General features: G+C 39.3%; 1 protein-coding gene across 3 annotated transcripts in view; it reads right to left on the bottom strand.

The window, feature by feature from the left end:
- Positions 1-1,255: 1,255 nt before the first annotated feature.
- LOC122560035 overlaps positions 1,256-21,627 on the bottom strand; it is a 120,284-nt gene continuing 99,912 nt past the window's right edge. Inside the window, exons 12-17 of one of the 3 annotated variants that reach the window (XM_043710207.1) lie at positions 12,870-13,022; positions 5,639-5,768; positions 5,506-5,538; positions 3,710-3,807; positions 2,355-2,438; positions 1,256-2,258 (exon numbers count right to left, since the gene is read on the bottom strand). In XM_043710207.1, coding sequence (XP_043566142.1) covers positions 2,139-2,258; positions 2,355-2,438; positions 3,710-3,807; positions 5,506-5,538; positions 5,639-5,768; positions 12,870-13,022 — 618 coding nt within the window. In that variant the 3' untranslated portion in view covers positions 1,256-2,138. Of the gene's footprint in view, positions 2,259-2,354; positions 2,439-3,709; positions 3,808-5,505; positions 5,539-5,638; positions 5,769-8,557; positions 8,882-11,344; positions 11,423-12,869; positions 13,023-21,627 lie in introns of those variants that run through there. The other 2 variants (XM_043710208.1, XM_043710209.1) reach the window with 2 other exon arrangements.

Genomic DNA, 21,627 nt, shown 5'->3' with positions numbered 1-21,627 from the left:
ACCATTTGCTGTTCATCACCCATTAGAAGGCTCTTGCTCCCCTTTGTAGTCTATCATTCCTCATTGCAGTCCCTACCATTTTCTGCCCCATTGGCACCAACAATTGAATTTTCCTGACACTTTGTTTGCTTTTTGGTTCAATCACCAGTGACCCCATCTACTCTGGGTGTCTCCAGATAGCAAAAAAGGTCAATCAGCCAGCTAGACAAACCAGACATGGGTACAGGTGAATAAGATTGGACAGTGTATGCAGTGCAGGGAATGTTCACTGCCTGAGTTCTGATAAAAAGAGTGCAATTCGACAACCAGATGATGAGTTTCCAGTTCTGGAGTTAGCAGCACACCCATAAGCAAAGCAGTCTGGAGATGGACAGTGATCAGGATATGTGAAGATTTGTGTCCAGGTACAATGCTGAGCCCCGAGGCAATCATCACACCACAAGTATTTATGGAAAAACCATGGATATTGCATGTGAGTGAGCCATCAGTTGCAGTGAAGGAGAACAACGCAAGCTTATCTCTCCTGCTCTTAACCTTACATAGTAACAGAACATGCAATGTTTGAGCAAAAAGCCACATTGGTGATGGTGTAGCACATCCAGATATAATCCTAATCATGGAAGAAGAAGCTCTTTGAATTGCCAGTTAGGCAGGGAAGTTCCAAGAGCGAGACAGCATCTTTTTGAGAAAGGCTACAAATTATGTTATTATTTCCAAGTGAAGGGACTGGCCATTTGTCCTTGTTTAGTCTCTCCATACCAGTGCATATCATTATTTGCAAAAACAGAATGAAAGTTCTGTGCAAGTTGGTAATAATAGATGAGATGGCAGCTTTCCTCAGAAAATAGAGGACAGACACACATTGACCTTTCTGGAGTGTAAGGCCAGAAGATAGGCCAGAAATATTGATATGAAACCTTGGGAAGAGATTGGAATAATCCAATATTATATGTGAGTCCATCCATTGAAAGAATGCACTAACTCATGGACAGCCATACGCAGCATAATGTTGCTGCATACCACGTTTTGGAATATGTACTGGTCAGTTGCAGTCTTATTGCAACATGCAAGGATGCTAACCAGGTGTCTCCTCCTGTCCAACTGTTGAGGATCAGTATAGGTGCATACTCACCAAAAAAGGGCTGGGGCAGGAAGGAGCGGTTTGTCATGGGACACCTTTATCATTACCATTTCCCATGGTCCTTCTTATTACGTTCTCAATGGTTGGTTGGTTGAAGGACGATCCAAGCCAGTCTTTACTTGTGATACATTTATTCAGAATGAAATATTACAAGCACGTCCTGATGAAACATAAATTTTCTGTCAGCGGCCTTTATAGATATTCTTAACCAACCTGATCAGACATGTTCTAGGAAACCTCTGAAGCAGGTAGGCTTTGAATCTGGGCCTTCTGGGCCAGAGGCAGGGACACTACCACTGTGCCAAACAGTGATTTTTACACCCTTCTGCAAAATAAATGAACTTGAAAATCAAATTAATTTATTCTCACAGGAATTAGCCCTTAATGGGACATTGTAACAAAAAGGTAAATTTTAAAGGAGATAGATTTAATCTAAAATAACATTGTGGATTTAGATGATAGACACAACCCTTGCAGTGCCCATTGGTCTTGGAAAGCCTCAAGCGTGCTAACGGATACGATGTGCTGCTTCTTTCCAGGGTCAGTTGGACATAAAGATTAAAGAGAGGCAACCATGATGCTCTGCCTGCACTGTGAGCAGTTTACCTCAAAATTACCTTTCTCAACTTGTAAATCCATCCCATCAACTGGGTAAGTGGGTCAGTTCAGACTGTTTCCTCCCGAGAACTATTGTGACTAGCACTGAGGGAAAACTTGAGAGTAGGTTAACTGTTTGTTCTTGGAGAAGGTGTAAGGCATTGAGAGAGCTAAATGAAATGGAGTGAAAATTAATATCTGAAAGGAATATGAATATATTCAGTTTGCAGACTAGCATGTGCTAATCTTTTGTACACAAGTATTGATTACATCTGCAGTGCAAGGAGTTCTGATGTACAAAACAGAGAATTTAAAACATTAATCTAGAGAAAATCTGAAGTACATTTCTTTCTCAATTGTGAAATAGGAAAAGCCCAGAAGGTTTCATGTTTACAGGGTTTCACATTATTTTTGAGCTGTTTCTTTGTTCTGTGACAACTCTCCTAAAATCCTTAACAAAGGACGAGATCCATCCAAACATCTCCTGTGAATCTCGATTCTGTGGCTCCCCAAACTTAACCTATCAGAAACAGTGACAGAAGCAAATCAATGGTAATTTTTGACATTGAAAGGTAACGGCACAATTTTCAATTGGAAGTGTCACAATTAATATTACCAAGATGGAATTGTAGAGCCTCTTCATTTCATCACATTGTTTGGTCAAGTCTGACAATTTAGCTTCGTATTTTTGAATTATGTCCTAGAAACAAAATAAGAAAAGATATTTAATTTCAAAACATTTTGCCGGCACAAGATGTCACGAATCTGGAGAAAAGCTGCTTTTTGTGGCCAAATAAAACTTTTAATTCCAGTCAAGTCAAATATCATCCTGCTTGGTTTATCTTACTGTGATGAGGGTATATCATTATTTTCATTTGGAAATTTGGGAGGGTTCTAAAGTAGACAGAACCATGTATGGCTTTTAAGGGGAGACATTGTTTCAGTTTCATTATTGAGTTCTGGAATGGAGTGCTACATCCTCTGGAAATTTATTTATATGTATTAAATGAGGCTTTTAAAATGCTGAAGGTGAACAGTTCAATGTCTTAGATAACAAGGGTTGAAGAGAGAAGAAATGGTCATTTGTATTTTGTGAACATAATTTGTGTACCTCCTTTGAAATGAGGAATGAGAGGAGGGGAGACCTTATGCAAGAATATTGAGGAAGTGACAAATTGATAAGCAACTGGTACAATGGTTACTCTCAAAGAGCTCTGTTTCAAACAACTTAACGTAGGCTAAGGGAATGACTGAATTCATAAAGGATCCTGGGGATCAGGCACATCCGGAGGAACTTTGAACTGTTGAGCCAATTCTCATTGAACACCATGCCTCAAGTATTTGTTTTTATTACCACAAACATGACATACTGAAAATTTAAGAATATAAATAATGGCCTTCTGAAGGCTTGAAGAAATGAGTGTGCTTGGTACAACATTCTTTAATCTAAGACACAATTAAAGAAATAAGAAAGGCATCTTTTAATACAGCACATTTCACAACCTCAGGGCACCGCAAAACATTCAAAATAGTATTCAATTGAATGTTGAAGTGTGGTCAGTGTTCACTTATAGAAAACACAGCAACTAAATTACAGGTAGCAAGCACCTTTGAGTAGCAATGTGACAGTGATCAGATAATTTATTTCACTTTTGTTGATTGAAAGATAAATACTGGCCAGGACATTCGGGAGAACACCCTTAAATTATTGGCACAGTGAATTTAATATTGATACAAATATTGAATGCTAAGAGCCAATTTAATAAAAGAATCTCATAAAAAATAGTATTTTCAGTGTATGTTCTTCGATACAATATCTTTTGATTAACTGTGACATCTAGCATGAAGTGCTGCATTAATGCATAAATCATGGAATAAATTTTATTAGAAGATCCCTTCTAAAAAGTGCATTCATGGTAAAGTTACCATGCAGACATTTTAAATCAGACATATTCATAAAATTCAAACTACCTTTAGCCCTTTGTAGAACTGTACATCTGGGCCCATCTTGTTCTTGGATTTGAACATTTTTGTGTGCAGACGAATTTTTACCAACTCATTCTTCAGTACTGTTGCAGTCAGAAAAGATATACAATCTCAACTATTCTCAATTTGGACTGGGATAAAACAGCATTTAAACAACCATCAACAATAATGAAAATTTCACCATTTGACAGGTCTTATATTTATATTGCATTTGCCTCACACCAGTTCCCATCTTTAGCTCCTGTGCAGAGAATGAGATGGTACCACTAAATTAAGGATGCCCATAACTAAGCTTCAGAAGTGCTTTCTGATCAGTGAGAGCATTCAAGTAAATACAGGATTAGTGTAAATGAAATTATATTTGGATGAGTGACCTACTGCGTGTATTGCACCTCATCTATAAGAGGTGAAATGTGAACAGATTTATGCAGTTTACCATCAACCAAATGTGCAGAATAGCAAAAGATGGAGCCAACACACTGAAAATGATATCACAAAGAACAAATTTTGCATATCTCAGTTAATTCAGCTCCAATTTAATTTTATAACCATTAAATAATGCCTTTGTCTTGCTGAAACGCTCATTCAATTCAGATCCTTGGAAATTTCACTAGATCAATAAAATTGATGTCCTATTGTTGAAAAAAAAGGGTTAACGTATCTTCTTTTTTAACAAGCATATGGGAAAAAAATCCATTTGCAATTTTATCTTAGGAAAGTCTGGATTCCATTTGGAAGTGAATTCAGTTTGGTAGTTGGAATGAAAACCACCTGGATTTAGCTTGGTCAAAACTTGCACAACTCTGTAAAGTTCACATGGAGCAAATGGGAAAATAGTAATGCAGTGCTCATTATTGCTTAGTAGTAGTGCAGCAGAGAGCAATAATGTCTGCATGTTCAGCATTACCAACAGGGAGGCATTTAGCAATCCTGAAGCTGTTTGTGATATCCATAAAATATTTGTATCTAAAGTGGTTGGGCTTTTAACAAGAAGATGGTTGAAAGGTTCATATGCAACATAAATTACAATAAAAATATGAACATGACATTTAAATAAATAGGTTTCAATATTTATATCGCCAGAGGAATTTAAAAGCAGAAAATGATTGTGAGGAAGATGGCAGAATGGAATTAATCCCATGCTACACATCACTATAATATGCTTGGACATTTAACACTCGGTACATTTTAACACTGAGAAAGAGCAGTTTGATTAAAACTGTAAATGTGTCAGAAGGATATTCAACCCAATCTGCGCTTTTTGCCGTTGGTTATTTTTAACTTGTTTTTCATTTGATGCTCTTATTTCTTTTTCTTAGACCACATTTCCTCTAAGGCCACTCCTGATTCTTAATAAGTGGTGGCATAACATAAAAATATTGATGCCAACAGGCACCATCAATCTTTTCAAATCACCAAAGATAATGCGAACTATCTAAGCAATGCAGGAAGAGGCCCTACTAAAAATCATTTCCACATTCATGCAGAGAACTAAAATGAAAATAGCAAACTGATCATATCCACCCTATGTGGAGATCTGTGCTTGGAATATAATTAGAACGTTAATGAAAAACTAGGAACCGATGCAACAAATAAGTATTCTTCCATTTTGAACTGATAGTGAAAATGTTCTTTATCAACACGTTGATAAATTTACTAAAAATAATGCACATAGGAAATCCTCCCCTAAGATACTTAGAAAACCAACTATCAGTGTATTACTTTACCCCATGGTGATAGAATCTTATAAAATCGCTTCATAGTTGGAAAATATTACCTACCATCGACCTCAGCAATCAAACCTTTAATGGAATCTAAGGAGGAAGAGAAACAGGTCATTATGAAGGATGCCACCATTATGCAGATAGGGTACCCTTTTTAAAAGGTGTGCAAGATTCAACTGTTTCCACTTACCTCCAGGTACGTCTTCAAATTCTGTAAGCTCTTGGGGAAACTTTGCCAAGACTGGGTCTTGCGAAATAATCTGCTCCACAAGAGCATGAAGTAAGGTGAACTTTCTGTCCTTCCCTCTTAACTGGACCACCTATAAAGGACAGATGTCACAAAGATCAGTACTTGGACCTTAATTATTTGAAATCTACATAAATGATTTTCATGATGGGACTGAACACAATAATGTTGATGATATATGCAAGGTTTAGTCAGGAAGTTAAACTCTTGGAAGGACACAAAGAGATACAGTCTGGTTAAGTTAATGAGGAAAAATATTACAGAGCAAAAGATGAAAAAATGAAAAAATAGAATATTTTTTGAATGATGAGATACTGGGCCTGGGTATCCATGTACACAGATCGCAGAAAGTTAATATGCTACCACAGCAATTAGACAAGCAAATTCTAAGTACAAAGGGATTGGAGTTTAAGAGTAAAGAAGGTTTTTTTCAATTGTGTTGGGTCTTGGAGAAATCACACTTGGAGCACCACATATAGTTTTAGTCTTCTTATTAAGGAAGGTGTGCTTGCCCAGAAGAATATACCACGACTTCTCTCAACTGATTTCTGGAATGTTTGGGTACTTGATGAAGATAGATCAAGCACACTAAGCCTATTCATCTTCAAGTTTAGAAGAATAACACATGAGCCCAGTAAAATTAAAACTTCCTAAGAGACTTCAGAGGATACATCACAGGAAGATGTCTTACCTGGCTGACAGGTAGGACTAGAACTAAGCATCATAATCTTATAATAAGGTCAGCCATTTCGGGCTAAGATGAAGAGAAATTTATTGTCTCATGGATAAGATATGATTACAATGCTTTACAACAGAGAACTGTATATACTTAATTATTGAGTACAATAAATGCAAAGACTAATACATTTTTGGATTTTTGATTTGACTTGATTTATTGTTGTTACATGTACCTAAGTACAGTGAAAAGTTTTGTTTTGTGAGCAGTACAGGCAGATCATAACATACAAGGACCTGCAGATCATTGTGTTTCGACAGAGCAAGGAATACAAGGTTATGGCTGCACAGGAGGTACACTAAAGCAAGATCACCATTAGATTTAGAATTAGAGATGTCCATTCAGCAGTCTAACAACGACAGAGAAGAGGCTGTTCTCGAATCTGTTGGTACATGTGTTTAGACTTTTGCCTGACTGAAGAGGTTAGAAGAGAGTATTACCAGGATGGGAGGGATCTTTGATGATGGTGGCTGCCTTTCTATGGCAATGAGGAGAGTAGATGGAGTCCATGGATGGGAAACTGGCTTATGTGATGATCTGGAATGTGTTCACAACTTTCTGTAGTCTCTTCAACCGCAGAGTGGTTGCCATACCAGGCCGTTATGCACCCAAACAGAATGCTTTCTGTGGTGCATCTGTAAAAGTTGGTGACAGTCCTTACAGACATGCCAAATTTCCTAAGTTTTCGGAGGAAGAAAAGCCATTGTTGTGTCTTTTTGACTGTTACAGCTACACGGGAGAACCAGAACAGATTGTTGGTTATTGGTCTTGACCTCTCCGTCTCAGCTCCATTGATTTACATAGGGGCATGTCCTCCTACTTTCTTGTTGAGCCTATGATCAGCTCTTTAGTGTTGCTAACATTGAGGGAGAGATTGCTATCTGTGCACCATAACGCCAGGCATTCTATCTCCTTTCTACATTCTAACTCGTCATTGTTTGATATCCAGCCCACAATGGTGGTGTCATCAGCGAACTTGTCGATGGTGTTCAGATGAAATTTGGCCACACAATTGAGAGTGTACTGGGAGTACATTAGGGGGCTGAGGACATCCTTGCAGGCCACTGGTGTTGAGGATTATTGTGGAGAAGGTCCTGTTGACTGTCTTTTCTAATTGCAATGTGTGGGTCAGGAAGCTGAGGATCCAGTTGCAGAGAGGGGAGCTGAAATCTGGGTCTGGGAGTTTGGAGATTTATTTGGTTGGGATTATAGTGTTGAAGGCGGAGCTGTAGATGATACATAGAAGCCTGACATAGATATCTTTATTAGCCAGATGTTCAGTGATGAGTGTAGTGCTTTCTGTGGACCTGTTTAGGCAAATTGCAAGTGATTGAGGCAGGCTGGAAGGCTAGAGTTGATGTGAGCCATGACTAACCCCTCGAAGCACTTCATAATTATGGTGGTCAGAGCCACCATGCAGTAGTTTTTGAGACACATTGCATGTGTTTTCCTTGGTTCCAGAATGATGGAGGTTTTCTTGAAGCAGGCGGGGATTTCAAATTGCAGCAAGGAGTGGTTAAAGATGTCAGTGAATACTCCTACCAGTGAATCATGAGATATGGTGATAGTGCAGCAAAGTGTGGTTTAAGTAGATGATTAGCCTGAGTGCCAGGGGCAGGCTGAAAGGGTTGAATGGCCTAATTCATTGCTAATACTAACGTCAACACTAACAAATTGAGGCGATTTCTAACTCCCTCAGACCATTCCAGATGAAAATACATCATCACATTTGTAAAATTAATTATAGTTTGAATTTAATAAAATTGTGAAGTACCATTAAAATGAGACAAATCTACTATGAATGCTCACCAAAAAGAAAACACAATAATAAGGAGAGCATTTGTTCTGTTCACTATGTACACTGTCATAATATAAATATTCATGAATATTTCCTTTATTGTATTTACAAGAAAATTATAAACTCATTACTTTCAAACGTATTTGTGATTTTATTTTTAAAAATCGACTTGTGAAAATTTTCATAAATCCATTTATTAATTTATTATTTACAGTAGCAGAACAATTCTTACAATCAAATAAGGTATGTATAATTTACAAATTGTGACATTTTAATTAAGTTCATAATTAAATCTATTTGGTACACTACCTGCTACGAATGTTTTAAGTGGATTTAAATATTTGGCCATTCGTAATCCTGTCCAGAAGAAACTATTGGTTTACAGGATACATTATTTATCAGCCTCATCTTGCATCGATAGTTCTTGGACATTAAAAACATAAATGCTATTACAAAATATGAATTTGATTTTGTTTAGAGAATGGTTTGTACTCACATTCAATTATTCTTAGTTTGTTCTAATAAGTCAGTCTAACCAGTCAGTCATAAACTGGACAAGGTAGTGGCATAGTAGTATTGTCACTGGACAACAGACCCAGGCTCATGGTTTGGGGAACACAGGCCCAAATCTGACCACACAGGTGAAAAAAATCTGAATTGAAACAATAAACTGGGAATTAAAAGTTAGTTAACTGTTTTAAAAAGAATCTGGTTCCCTGTTGGGGAAGGGGAAAAAAAAATCTGCAATTTGGTGACTCCATATCAATGGCAAAATGCTTGACTCTTACAATCCCTACAGTGTGGAAGCAGGCTATTCAACCCATCGAATCCACAGTGACCCTCCAAAAAGCATCCCATCCAGATAGAGCCCACTGTCCTATTCCTGCATTTCCCATGGCTACGCCACCTAGCCTGCACATCCCGGACACTATGGGCAATTTAGCCTGGCCAATCTGCCTAACCTCTCATCTTTAGATTGTGGGAGGAAACTGGAGAACCCAGGGGAAACTCATGCAGACACGGGGAGAACATGCAAACTCCACTGAGTGGATGGAATCGAACCTGGATCCCTTTTGCTGTAAGGCAGCAATGCTAACCACTGAGACACTGTGCTTATCTTAAAGGATTTAGCATACGATAGAGTTATAGCTACCAGTAAACATGGCAATGAATGGAATTAAACTGAATGAATAGACTACAACAATTAACAGATCAAAGCACCAGAAACAACAATGGCACACATGAGCCTGTTGAAAGTACAAAGACCTCCTCAGTAACATTTGGGGACTTATACCAAAATTAGGGGATCTGGCCCACAGACTGGTCAATCAAGAAATCATTCTCACAGAATCATACTTTATAAACAATATGCAGAAGTGATGGGCCAGTGGTATATAGTGGGAGGGAACTGACCTTGGAATCTTCAACACCGACTCCAGACCCATGAATTCACATGTCATTAGATCATATGTGGACAAGGAAATCTCCTGCTGGTTATAACCTATTAATTTTTCTGCATGTTGAACACCAATTTGGAGAATGCACTGAGGGTGGTGGAGGTCCAGACAAACTTTTTGTGGACAATTTCATTGTCCATCACCAAGAGTGGTTTGACAGCTCCAAGACTGACTAAATTGGCTGAGGCTGAAAGGACATAGCTGCTGGATTGTATATGTGGCATGTGTAATGGACCACAAAGAGGGAAGAATGGGCTTGAGCTGGTCCTCACAAGTAGCATATGCATCTGTCCATTACAATATCGGTAGGAGTGACCATTAAACAGTCCTTGTGGAGACAAATTGCCGCCTTTACACTGGAGATACTGAATGCAACAAAGTAGCATGCAACAAAGAGATAAGCAATGAATCAGACCTGAGGTCTGCAGTCTTGCCACATCCTAGTCACGTGCCAATGATTGTCTCCAAAATCACACAACACCAGGTTATAGTCCAATAGTTATCTGATGAAGGAGTAATGCCCCGAAAGCTAGTGCTTCTGAATAAACCTGTTGGATTATAACCTGGTGTTGTGTGATTTTTAACTTTGTCCACCCCAGTCCAACACCGGCTCCAAATCATCTCCAACAACAGAGGCTCCAACTATAATCCCTTGACATTCAATGTGATTACAAGAGCTCCAGTTCCCTTTGGTGGGGTTTTGGGGGGGTGGGGGGTGCACCCTTGGCTAGAAACTGAACTGGACTAGCTAAATAAATATTATGGCTACAAGAGCATGTCAGAGGCTAGGAATCTTGGAACATGTAACTCTGCTCCTAACTCCTCAAAACCTATCCAAGCTTACCTTTACAAGGCACAAGCCAAGAGTTCTCTCAACTTGGTTGGATGAATGCAGTTTCAATAACACGAGAAACTCAAGACACTATTAAAGACAAAGCAGCTTGCTTGATTGCCATTCAACACCTTAAGCATTCACTTCTTCACAACTGACACACAATAACTGGAGCGAATACCATCTACAACTTGCACTGCAACAATGTACGCTCTTTAGACAACATCTTCCAAATCCAGGAACTCTACCAACTAGGGGGAACAAGGACAATATATACAAGGAAATACTACCACCTGCAAGTTCCAATCCAAACCACACCATTGTCATTTGGAATTATACCAATGTTTCTTCATTGTCACTGGCTCAAAATTCTGGAACCCCCTCTACCTATATCGCATAAATGCAGTGGCTCATGAAATTCGATCACCAGCACACACTCAAAGACAATTAGCCATTAAGTAATAGTTTGAGACCCAAATTACCTTAGCAGAGCAGTATACTGTTCTTAGCTCAGGATATGTGGAAGCTGGATCATATATGTTAATACAGCATGTACAGCTCCCCTCCCTAATATCTATCTATTTTAATGATATTGAAGGTCCAGTCATTTATTAGTGAATGGTTTTTGAATGAGTTAAAATTGAGCACTCTGTTAAAACACAAATTACAATATCAGATTTCTTTTAAAGTGATATAGCACCAGTTGCAGTGATTCAGTGCAAAATTCATAAAGTTTTAGATTATCTTCTGGTTGCAGTCACATACTACTTCTCAGAATTGCGTGCAGATTTATTGGAGAGTTCGAGAAGTGATCCTGCCATTCTTATAGCTTGTGGGCGTAACCAATGGAGTGTCATAGGGATCAGTACTGGAGCCACAACGTCTTGACAATATCTGTTAATGACTTGAATGAGGAAAGTGAATTTATAACCCTCAAGTATGCAGTCAACACAAAAGTAAGAGGGAAGGTAAGTCGTGAGAAAGTCGCAGTCTACGGACAGATATAACAAATGAGTGAGCAAAATCTTGGCAGATGGAACATGAGAAAATGTCAGATTTTCTGGCAGAAAAGAACAGAGGGGTTGAATATTAAGACTGCAGAAAGCTGCAGCACAGAGGCACTTGGGGTTCCTCATGATTAAATTACAAAAACCTATCATCCAAGTTCAAAGAGTAATGGGGGAAGGCAAATGTAATGCTGACTTTCACTTCAAAGGGAAAGGAGTATAAAAGTAGGGAAATCTTGCTTAAACTGTATGAGGAACTAGTTAGACCATAGCTGGAACACTGTGAACAGATTTAGTCCCCTCATCTAAGGATACATTGACATTGCAGGCAGTCCAGAGAACATTCACTGGGTTCATCCCAGGTGTGGATGGGATTTTCTTAAGAGGAGAGGTTGAGTAGGTTGGCGCAAAAAGACTGAAAGGCAACTTGACTTAAACATATAAAATTCTTAGGAGGCATTCACAGGCTAAATGATGAGACATTTAGTACAGTGGAGGACAAAATCTCAGAGCAAGGGCTGACTATTTTGGACAGTGATGTTGAAGAACATCTTCTCTGAGGGTAGTGAATTTGTGGAATTCTGTACTGCAACAGGGTGTTGAGGCTGGGGCATTAAATATATTCAAGGCTGAGACTGTCAGATTTTTAATCATAAAAGAAATGGAAGGTTATAGGGAAATAGCAGGTATTTGGATTTGAAGAGTATCAGATCAGGCATGATCCTGTTTTAATGGCAAGCAGACTCAAAGGGCTGAATGGCCAACTTCGTTCCTATATTTTATTGTCTTACAGGAAACCTGACTAAAAAATAACTATAATATGACATTTCAATTACCTATTTTAATGAAATCATTCCAGATATTTCCACAAAACTTCAAAAATTCATTTTCCTTAATCCTTCAAAATATACATTCTCTAAGAAATATTAAATATGAAGTGCCTTTGTAAAACTGGATTTAATTTCTAGCTGCTATGTTGATATCTGGGCTTTTTTCCATGGATCATCTGGATTACAAGGTCAGTAACATAATCACAATGCAAATGTTCGCTTTAGAGACAAACAAGAGCATGGGAGAATCTGATCAGAATCAGTGATGAGAGATTATTGACTGGCTTGTTTATCTCCATGGATGCTGAGTTCTTCTAGTTTTTTAAATAAAACATACCGTCATCAGGTGTACTAAACACATTAGGATTTCTTTTTCATGTACATTTGAATAATAATTCAGTATTGGATCAATTTAGCAGACAAATGCACTAACAATGAAACAACAAATACTGCATTTCATACCAGTGGTCAGTTTCCCAAGGTTAGCTGATGGTAGAATTAGATCTCAACTTACCTTTGTCAGAGAAGAAAGACAAAATCCTTTTGCCTCTTTTTTGCCAGCATGTGTGTTCAGGAAGTTTCCAATGGCGAGGAGATACTCAAGCACTACAACAAACAACGTACTCTCCAGCAACTGAGTACATGCTCTGATTTTCTGTGTGATCAGCTGAAACAGAAGCAAATTACAAAGATTAATGGAACGTCATGCCACTCAAAATTCAAAATCACAGATATCACTTCAGAGACAGATCATAATTTCATCACCACTAAAGTCAAAGCTGTGTAAAAAAGATTCACGGTAACACAAATGTTGGAATGAAGACTTATTAAAATAAAATAACCAGGTTGAATTGGAATGCAAGTTGTTCATTATTGACTGGATGGACTATAATCTATGCCGAAGTTCTTCCAAACACTAGCCTGACTACAATCTCAATTTGAAACATCATGACAGAGGTTCATCCAGGATTAGTTCACATATATACAAATCTCAACAAAATGAAAATCAGTGTGGAAGTGGAAACAGCACCTTCCGATCATCAGGAAAGCCTGGTACATTCATTGCAAATCTGACAGAAAATATAAAAGCATCACAGTTGCTGGACAAATAGGACTAACTGGGACTTGTGATCCTCCCCAGAATGTTACTGATGCACAATAACAACATTTAGCGACATAGGCAATGGCAAGATGTCTGAGAGAATTGGGTGATAAGTGTGTTGAGGCCTACCTCGACATTGAGATTATCTTGCCCCATCTTTAATGCTTTTCACCAGCAGAGTGGTTGAGATTCTCACTAGGCAGTGGTGAGATGTCAATCAACTGGTAAATGGTTTACTAACAACCACAAATCACCTAACATCCAGCCTCCCAGTTAACAAAACTCACCAAACAAGTTTGACTTTAGGCAAACTCAACACAGAAACCAAAGCTGGTGTATTCAGCTCTCTGCTTGCTCTGAGTGATCTCCATGTTGGAAACCAAGCACCAATGCCTTAGGACATGCTCCATGCCACCGGGCACATGCATCCCACATCCACAGACATTGGCTTTCAACATGTGCCAGTGCTTCAGATCCCTCATGGTGATCCACTTACACTTCTGCACTTTACTGCTGCATTTTGGGGTGCACCAGCAACTCTTACTGTGATGTTGCAAGGACAGTCTGGGACACACACACACACACACACAGCTCATGCACTGAACCAGACTGCTTCTCCAGGCTCTTTGTTCACTGAGACAGTACTCACTCAGTCAGAGTCTATCTGGCTGCTCACAGCATGCCGATGTTGCATTGCCAAGCCTTGTCAATTTGAACTTTGCCCTCTCAGAGATAACAGAGTCACAGGACTGTTGTTCTATCTTGCTAGTTGGTGTGGACACAAAGCCAGGAAACTTGTCTTTGATGTCCGCAGGTCTCAGACAAGTCAAGGGGAATAGCCTTCATTCAGTCAGTCTGAACACTAAGTCAAGAGCAGCCTGATAGCAGTCCAGGCCCTGCTCAGTCTGGTCAGAGTCAAGATCTTCTCTTCATAAGTGGTGAGGAGCCAAAGGTTAGGCAAACACACCACTTGCATTGACTTTTTCTACCCTTTGTGGGCTGTTTCTCTCCCGCTGCAGAAGGAGAGACGCCTTGAGCTTCAGGCAATGCAGAGAGTATGCAGGATTAGTGGTATTGGGAGTTGGATGGATGACAGTCAGTGAAAGAAGATATCAGAGGCAATTGTAAGAGGGGAAGATCATGAGCCTTGGGGGGAAGTGGGTATAGTGGCAGAGATAGATTAAGAGTGAGGTAGCAGAGAGACGATGGTGGCACTTACAATGGCAGAGTGGACAAGGTCATTACCCTTTTTACTACAGTACTGGCCATTCCTCCAGATGGCTGAGATTACACTGACATGGATGTCAACTTCCAATCAGGCTGGCATGGTTTGGTGTTCTGGCCTTCATGGCCCATTTTCGGGATAGTGGGTATTATGTCCCTGCACCACCTTATCCACCAAGACCTCTAGGCCCTTTCCACAATGCAGTGTGCCTTCTGCATCATGTCTGGGAAAGTATTAGCAATTGGGCAGGGCAACTTTGGACTAACAATGCTCATTCGCTGCACAATGACACGTTAAATATGACACAACCACCAGGGGTGCTGGTGCATTCTGGGATTTCCTGGCAGGGTCGAGTTGTTGAGAGAATGCAACTAGCAGAATCAGATTAGAATCCAACTTATTGGAATTTTTTGAAGGAGTCCATTGATGTACTTCACGTGGATTTCCATAAGGGATTTGACAAGGTTCCACATAAAAGACTTTTGCGATAAGTAGAAACACATGATTTAGAGGCCACATGTACAGAAGATTGACGGCTAATAGGAAACAGAGAGTACACATAAATGAGTCTTCTTCAAATTAGCAGGATGTGATGATCCTTCAGAGATCTGTGCTGGGCCCTCCAAATCTTTTTATAATTTATATGAATGACTTAAATGAGCAGATCAAAGACAAATACAGGTAATCATGCATGTTGTGAAGATACATAATGAGGATGCAGACAGATATAGACAGGAAAAGTGAGTAAACCGAGCAAATCTAATGTGGGAATATGTGAAGCTGTTCACTTTGGCAGGAAACATTAAAAGTAGAAAATTATTGAAACAACTGCAGAATTCTGAGGTTCAGAGGCATGTGATCGAGTGCATCAATCACAAAAAATGCATGCAGATACAGCAAATGGTTGAGAAGGCTGATAAAATGCTATCCTTTATTACAAAAATTGAACATAAAAGTAAGATGTTATGATTCATTTACACTGGGCCCTCGTGATGTTGAATAATGTGTGCAATTTTGCTCTCCTTATTTACGCAAGCATATAAATTCTTTTGAGATTATTCAGAGGGGGTTCATTAAATTAATAGCACCAACAAATGAGTTATCTTATGAGGCAAAGATGGACAGGTGGGTTTTATTTTCACTGGAATTAGAAAAGTGAGAGGTGAGTTAATGGCAAGAAGGGGATGGAAAAGATGTTTATTCTTGTGGGTGAGCCCAAAGGGAAACTGTTTTAGAATGAGAGTTCACCCTTTTAGGGCAGAGACAAGCAATTTTTTTTTCCTCTCAACGTTTGTGCAACTATGGAATTCATTACATCAGGAGGCAGTAGAGGTAGGTCACAAAGTGTTTTTGAGGTGTGCAAAGATTAATTCTTGTTTGGCAAGGCAACTGAAGGCAATCGTGGAAACGTGAGAATGTGTAATTCAGAACACATGGCACAGCAAGCTTAATCACATAATTTTGCTCCTAATGTATACGTTTGTATATAATCTGACCTTTCTCTTCAAAGTTGGGGCAGGTTGAATTCAGCCCCTTTCATGCCTGACATGCTGCAATATGCCTATCCTTTTAAAACAGCATTTTAATCGACTTCCCATGGGCTGGATTTGATGTACCATTGCTGACTGGGTTTTGAGGTTGGGGGGTGATGGTCATGGTTGCCAATAAAGCATGGTTGATCCCCAGTCCAGGGCCCTTCTATCTAGCCCCAAGTTGATCCCCATAATGCAGGAGGTGGGTGTGTAACAAAATTGTCACCCCACCATCAATATGCAAATAAAAATATGAATGCTCAAGTGAGCCTGTTAAAAGCTCTATTAACCCCAATAGCATGCTACCCAAACTATGTGTATAGGTGGGTGGGAGTGGGCAACTTATTTTATTTTGAAAACAATTTTAAGGGAGTGGGAAGGAGGTGGAGTTTAAAATCTTGGTGCACCTAAGGGAAGCTCTTTACTCTGAAAAGATAGCCCCACCATTCCCTTTTCCCCTGCACCATCCCCTGTCCCCTGTCCAGACTTTAAAACCCTCCCCTTTGTCTCAGGCTGTTAAGCAACAGTTGCCTTTCCTTCTGGGAATTCTGCCTATGAGCAATGTCCTGTGTTATCACTAATATACTGAAACATTGTCAAACGTCTGCCTTTGTTATCCCTAAAACTCAACATTATTTAATGTGATTTTCTTTTACAACTCTTTGGTGCTTACACTTGCCATGTGATGTGGCTAATCATGGAAGGAGCATGTTTGCATTGTGAACAGCATCTTTGTAAATGTGAAGTGTGCACAAATCTTTAAGTATATTCAGTTGCTTCAGATTTCTTGCAAAAACAGTTGGTTCTAAAATAAACTTTAATAAGGACAAGCTGTGCATGTGATTTTGCCATTAAAGTATCTTTTCACAGGTCTCGTTACAGCCACAGTATTCTGAAGATTAATATTTCATTGCACATAAATTTGCTGTGAAATTCATTGAGCACGGACTACTTCATATTCCAATTTTTAAAAACAATTAATAAAATATTTCTTCCTAGTTCTTAGAACATTGTGTTTAACTTAAAGTAATAGAATAATCAATCTAGAATGAATCTAAGACAATGGAGCCTCACTGCCACTCTGATCCTACTTACCACAATGTTCTCTTACTGAATTCTCTCAAGATGGGTTTACTAGCTGCATTCAAAAATATTACTAGGCAAGAATATCTTTATTTGCTATCTGTAGCAGTAACATGAATGTTCTTTTGATGATATCTGCTGTTAATTATTCCTGAATTTTAGAAACACTTCCTGGACGAACACCAATTTAGAAATACAAAACTAAACAATTGATCATGAACGCATCTGTGACAATGATGCATTTTTCAACCACAGGAACTCAAGATTAGGCAAAAGTGAGGACTGCAGATGCTGGAGATCAGAGTCAAGATTAGAGTGGTGCTGGAAAAGCACAGCAGGTCAGGCAGTATCCGAGGAGCAGGAAAATCGATGTTTCGGGCAAAAGCTCTTCCTGAAACTTCGATTTTCCTACTCCTCAGATGCTGCCTGACCTGCTGTGCTTTCCCAGCACCACTCTAATCTTGACACAGGAACTCAAGTTCAATTCAAAACATATTAGGTACATCTGTCAGAATGGATTACTGCTATTCTATTTTAGGTAATAGGTGGTCAAAACTTCCCCATCTACACATTAAAGTAAGAATATCACCTCTTAAAGGATTGAGTAAAATACAAAACCACCTTAGTATTTTGCCTATTTGGATGGTCAGTTAAGTCAGTTGTCTGGACAGACAGTTTGTGAAGCAGCTGATAGTGCGGGTAAAATTCCTGCACCAGCTGAAGTTACCATGAAAGACTCTCCTTCTCCACCCCCTCACCTGAGATGTGATAACTCTCAGGTTAAAATTGCTGGTTTTGAGAAACACTGACATCCCAACTAAAGCAAAATCAACTCGTAACAAATCTAAATTGCCACACATTACTGATTCACATCGCTCTGCTATTTGTTTCATGAGAATGGTACTTGACCTCTGAAGATATTCATAAAGTTTGCAGCATTTACACACTAATGGTCCTTTTTACTTTCTTATATTGATCCTAAGCATGGGATGAATTATGTATGGCAATGTCCACCAGAACCGTGTATGTGTTTGAATCACACATCAAGAATACTTGGCATGCATGACAAATAGTGAAGCAGATCAGCCGGTGTTTACAAATCTCAAACTGCTAGCTGTATCCTGCATGACTTTCTGATAGAGCTAGACTACAGACATGAGTTACAAAAGCACATATTTGAACAAAAACATGTATCAGTATTCCAACAGGTACATTATAGCATCTGAAACCCAAAAGCAGTTTTGCTCGCCAACCTTTGACACCAAAAAGAGTGTTTTGCTCAAGGTTTACTTTCAAACAACATAAAATACTGACCTTACAAGTTTCACAATGACATATGTAAAATCACACAGGAGAGAAGGAGCCCAATTCATCCACCATGCCTGACTCTTTAAAAGGGTGGTTAGGCTAGTCCCACTCCCCTGCTCTTTCCTCATAGCCCTGCAATCTCTTCCTTTCAAACAAAAAAATACATATATGCCAAATATCAACCTGGACAAATGCCCAGGGAAGACTTCTAAATTAAACCATCTCTCAGCTTCTTTTTAGTACTTTCATAGTACCACATCAACATATTTGCTGAACTGGGTTACTTTTCTTTCCTAACTGATTACCAGTCTACAGCTTGATAGAAAATCAGATACTGCAAACTTGAACAGATTTCCGGATGGGGAAGTTTTAGGCAGTATCTATAATTGTTATATAGAATGTTTATTAAGATAATAAATTCTCACATATATTTCATTGGCAGGCAAAAATTGTTCTCTTTCTGGCTGGTGGGAATTGTAACTATCTTTCTTCAAGGCACTTTGTCAGTACTGGACAGACAAGGAGCAAGTTATTCAACCCTCCAGTGTGTCATATCATTCAATTAGATTATGGTTGATTTGTACATGATTCCATTTATTCCTCTTAACTCGATATTCCTTACCTAATAAAAATCAACTGGTTTCAATCTAAGTTGTCCCATAATCTTCAAAGCAGAGGATTCCATCCTCCAATTGTTCATTGGGGAAAAATGTGCAGATTGATTTCAGTCCTCAACAGTTTTAAGATTACATCCCTTTATTCTTCATTCCCCTTCAGAGGAGGTAGTTTCCCGGACCCTTAGTAACTGACTTTGTCTCAGGCTTTCTCCACCTGGATTCCAATTGAAATTTCACCTATTATGTTTCAGGTCCATGCATGATTGTAGACACCTCCAAGATATTCACAATTCCCCAAACTACTGCTTTCACAGCATTATGAAATCCATACTCTTTTACCACATGCACACAGTTGGCCCCATTCTTCAGCAGCACTGACTCACTATATATCTAAGATGTCCTGGTTCACAGTTCCATTCTATCCATTAAGCCAATTACCATTCAACAAAACACTTAATGTTTCCATTCAGTTGTCAAGGATCACAAACAATAACAACTCATTGATACCAACGTCCTCTCAGATCTTTCTCTTACCACTTTCAAGCTTGGAATGGCACTAAGCTCTTCTTCTACAATGGTCACCTTGTCTTTACACTCTCCAGGACAGCTGGTTTCCAGTGCAGAGTGATGACAACAACACGAGTTAAATTCCCACACTAACTGAGGTTACTGTGAAGTATTTTCCTTCTCAATCTCTCCCCTCGCCTGAAGCATGGGAACCCTTAAACTACTATCAGTCACCCCTATCGTCCAATAGGACTACAGTGACTTCACCTTATTCTTTCTAGATCTTTTCAACAGTAGTTATCAGTGCAACATCAAAAGGTTCAATCCTAACACTGTCATTAAACCTACTGACAAAACTGACACCGTATTTGTTTGGCAAACTAGCCTCTACCTTACATTGACTCAAAGGTACCTTATGACTGGCTCAAAAGTAGAATACAGAGGGTGCTGATGGAGAGTTGTTTTTCAGACTGGAGGCCTGTGACCAGTGGAGTGCCACAAGGATCGGTGTTGGGTCCACTACTTTTTATCATTTATATAAATGATTCGAATGTGAGCATAAGAGGTACAGTTAGTAAGTTTGCTGATGACATCAAAATTGGAGGTGTAGTGGACAGCGAAGAAGGTTACCTCAGATTACAATGCGATCTTGATCACTTGGGCCAATGGGCTGAGAAGTGGCAGATGGAGTTTAATTTAGATAAGTGTGAGGTGCTGCATTTTGGGAAAGCAAATCTTAGCAGGACTTATACACTTAATGGTAAGGTCCTAGGGAATGTTGCTGAACAAAGAGACGTTGGAAGGCAGGTTCATTGCTCCTTGAAAGTGGAGCCGCAGGCAGATAGGATAGTGAGGAAGGTGTTCGGTATGCTCTCCTATATTGGTCAGAGTATTGAGTACAGGAGTTGGGAGGTCATGTTGCGGCTGTACAGGACATTGGATAGGCCATGTTGGAATATTGTGTGCAATTTTGGTCTCCTTCCTATTGGAAAGATGTTGTGAAACTTGAAAGGATTCAGAAAAGATTTATAAGAATGTTTCCAGGTTTGGAGGATTTGAGCTATAGGGCGAGGTTAAATAGGCTTGAGCTGTTTTCCCTGGAGCAGAGGCTGAGGGGTGGCCTTATAGAGGTTTATAAAATCATGGGGGACTTGGATAGGATAAATAGACAAAGTCTTTTCCCCGGGGTGGGGGAGACCAGAACTAGAGGGCATAGGTTTAGGGTGAGAGGGGTAAGATATAAAAGAAACCTCTGGGGCAACGTGTTCATACAGAGGGTGGTACTTGTATGGAATGAGCTGCCAGACAAAATGATGGAGGTTGGTATAATTGCAACATTTAAAAGGCATCTGGATGGGTATATGAAAGGACGGGTTTGGAGGGATTTGGGCTGGTGCAGGCAGGTGGGACTAGATTGGGTTGGGATATCATGTCGGCATGGACGAGTTGGACCGAAGGGTCTGTTTCCGTGCTATACATGTCTATGACTCTATGACTGAAAAGCACCTCTGATATCATTTTTCTTTGGGCCATATTCTCCTGTCATCCCAAAATTTGAAAATTTCAACTTTGCTTCAAACTATCAATCATTTCTTGCCTTGACATGATCCATCCTCAACTCTCCCCTACTTCACCCTGTTTGTTTTTAATTCTGGGCAGACTATTAACCAATATCTATTAACCTATTAATCAATATCCTCGTCAATTACTGTCTCCAAGCAAGTACCTTGACTACACTTCTTTCACCATGGTTTCTGTAAGGACTCTGTTCTATTCTTCCATATTTTCCATTCCTGTCATATCTGTTCAAACAAGTATACTTCCACACTCACACTTCCTTTACCCTCAGCTGAAATCTCTTCCCAACCCCAGCTGATAGGTGTTCAACCAAGTCTGTC

The sequence above is a fragment of the Chiloscyllium plagiosum genome, chromosome 20, assembly GCF_004010195.1.
Source record: "Chiloscyllium plagiosum isolate BGI_BamShark_2017 chromosome 20, ASM401019v2, whole genome shotgun sequence".
NCBI classification, from domain to species: Eukaryota; Metazoa; Chordata; class Chondrichthyes; order Orectolobiformes; family Hemiscylliidae; genus Chiloscyllium; species Chiloscyllium plagiosum.
The sequence above is the reverse complement of the archived record's forward strand: the minus strand, read 5'-3'. Positions and strand labels throughout refer to the sequence as shown.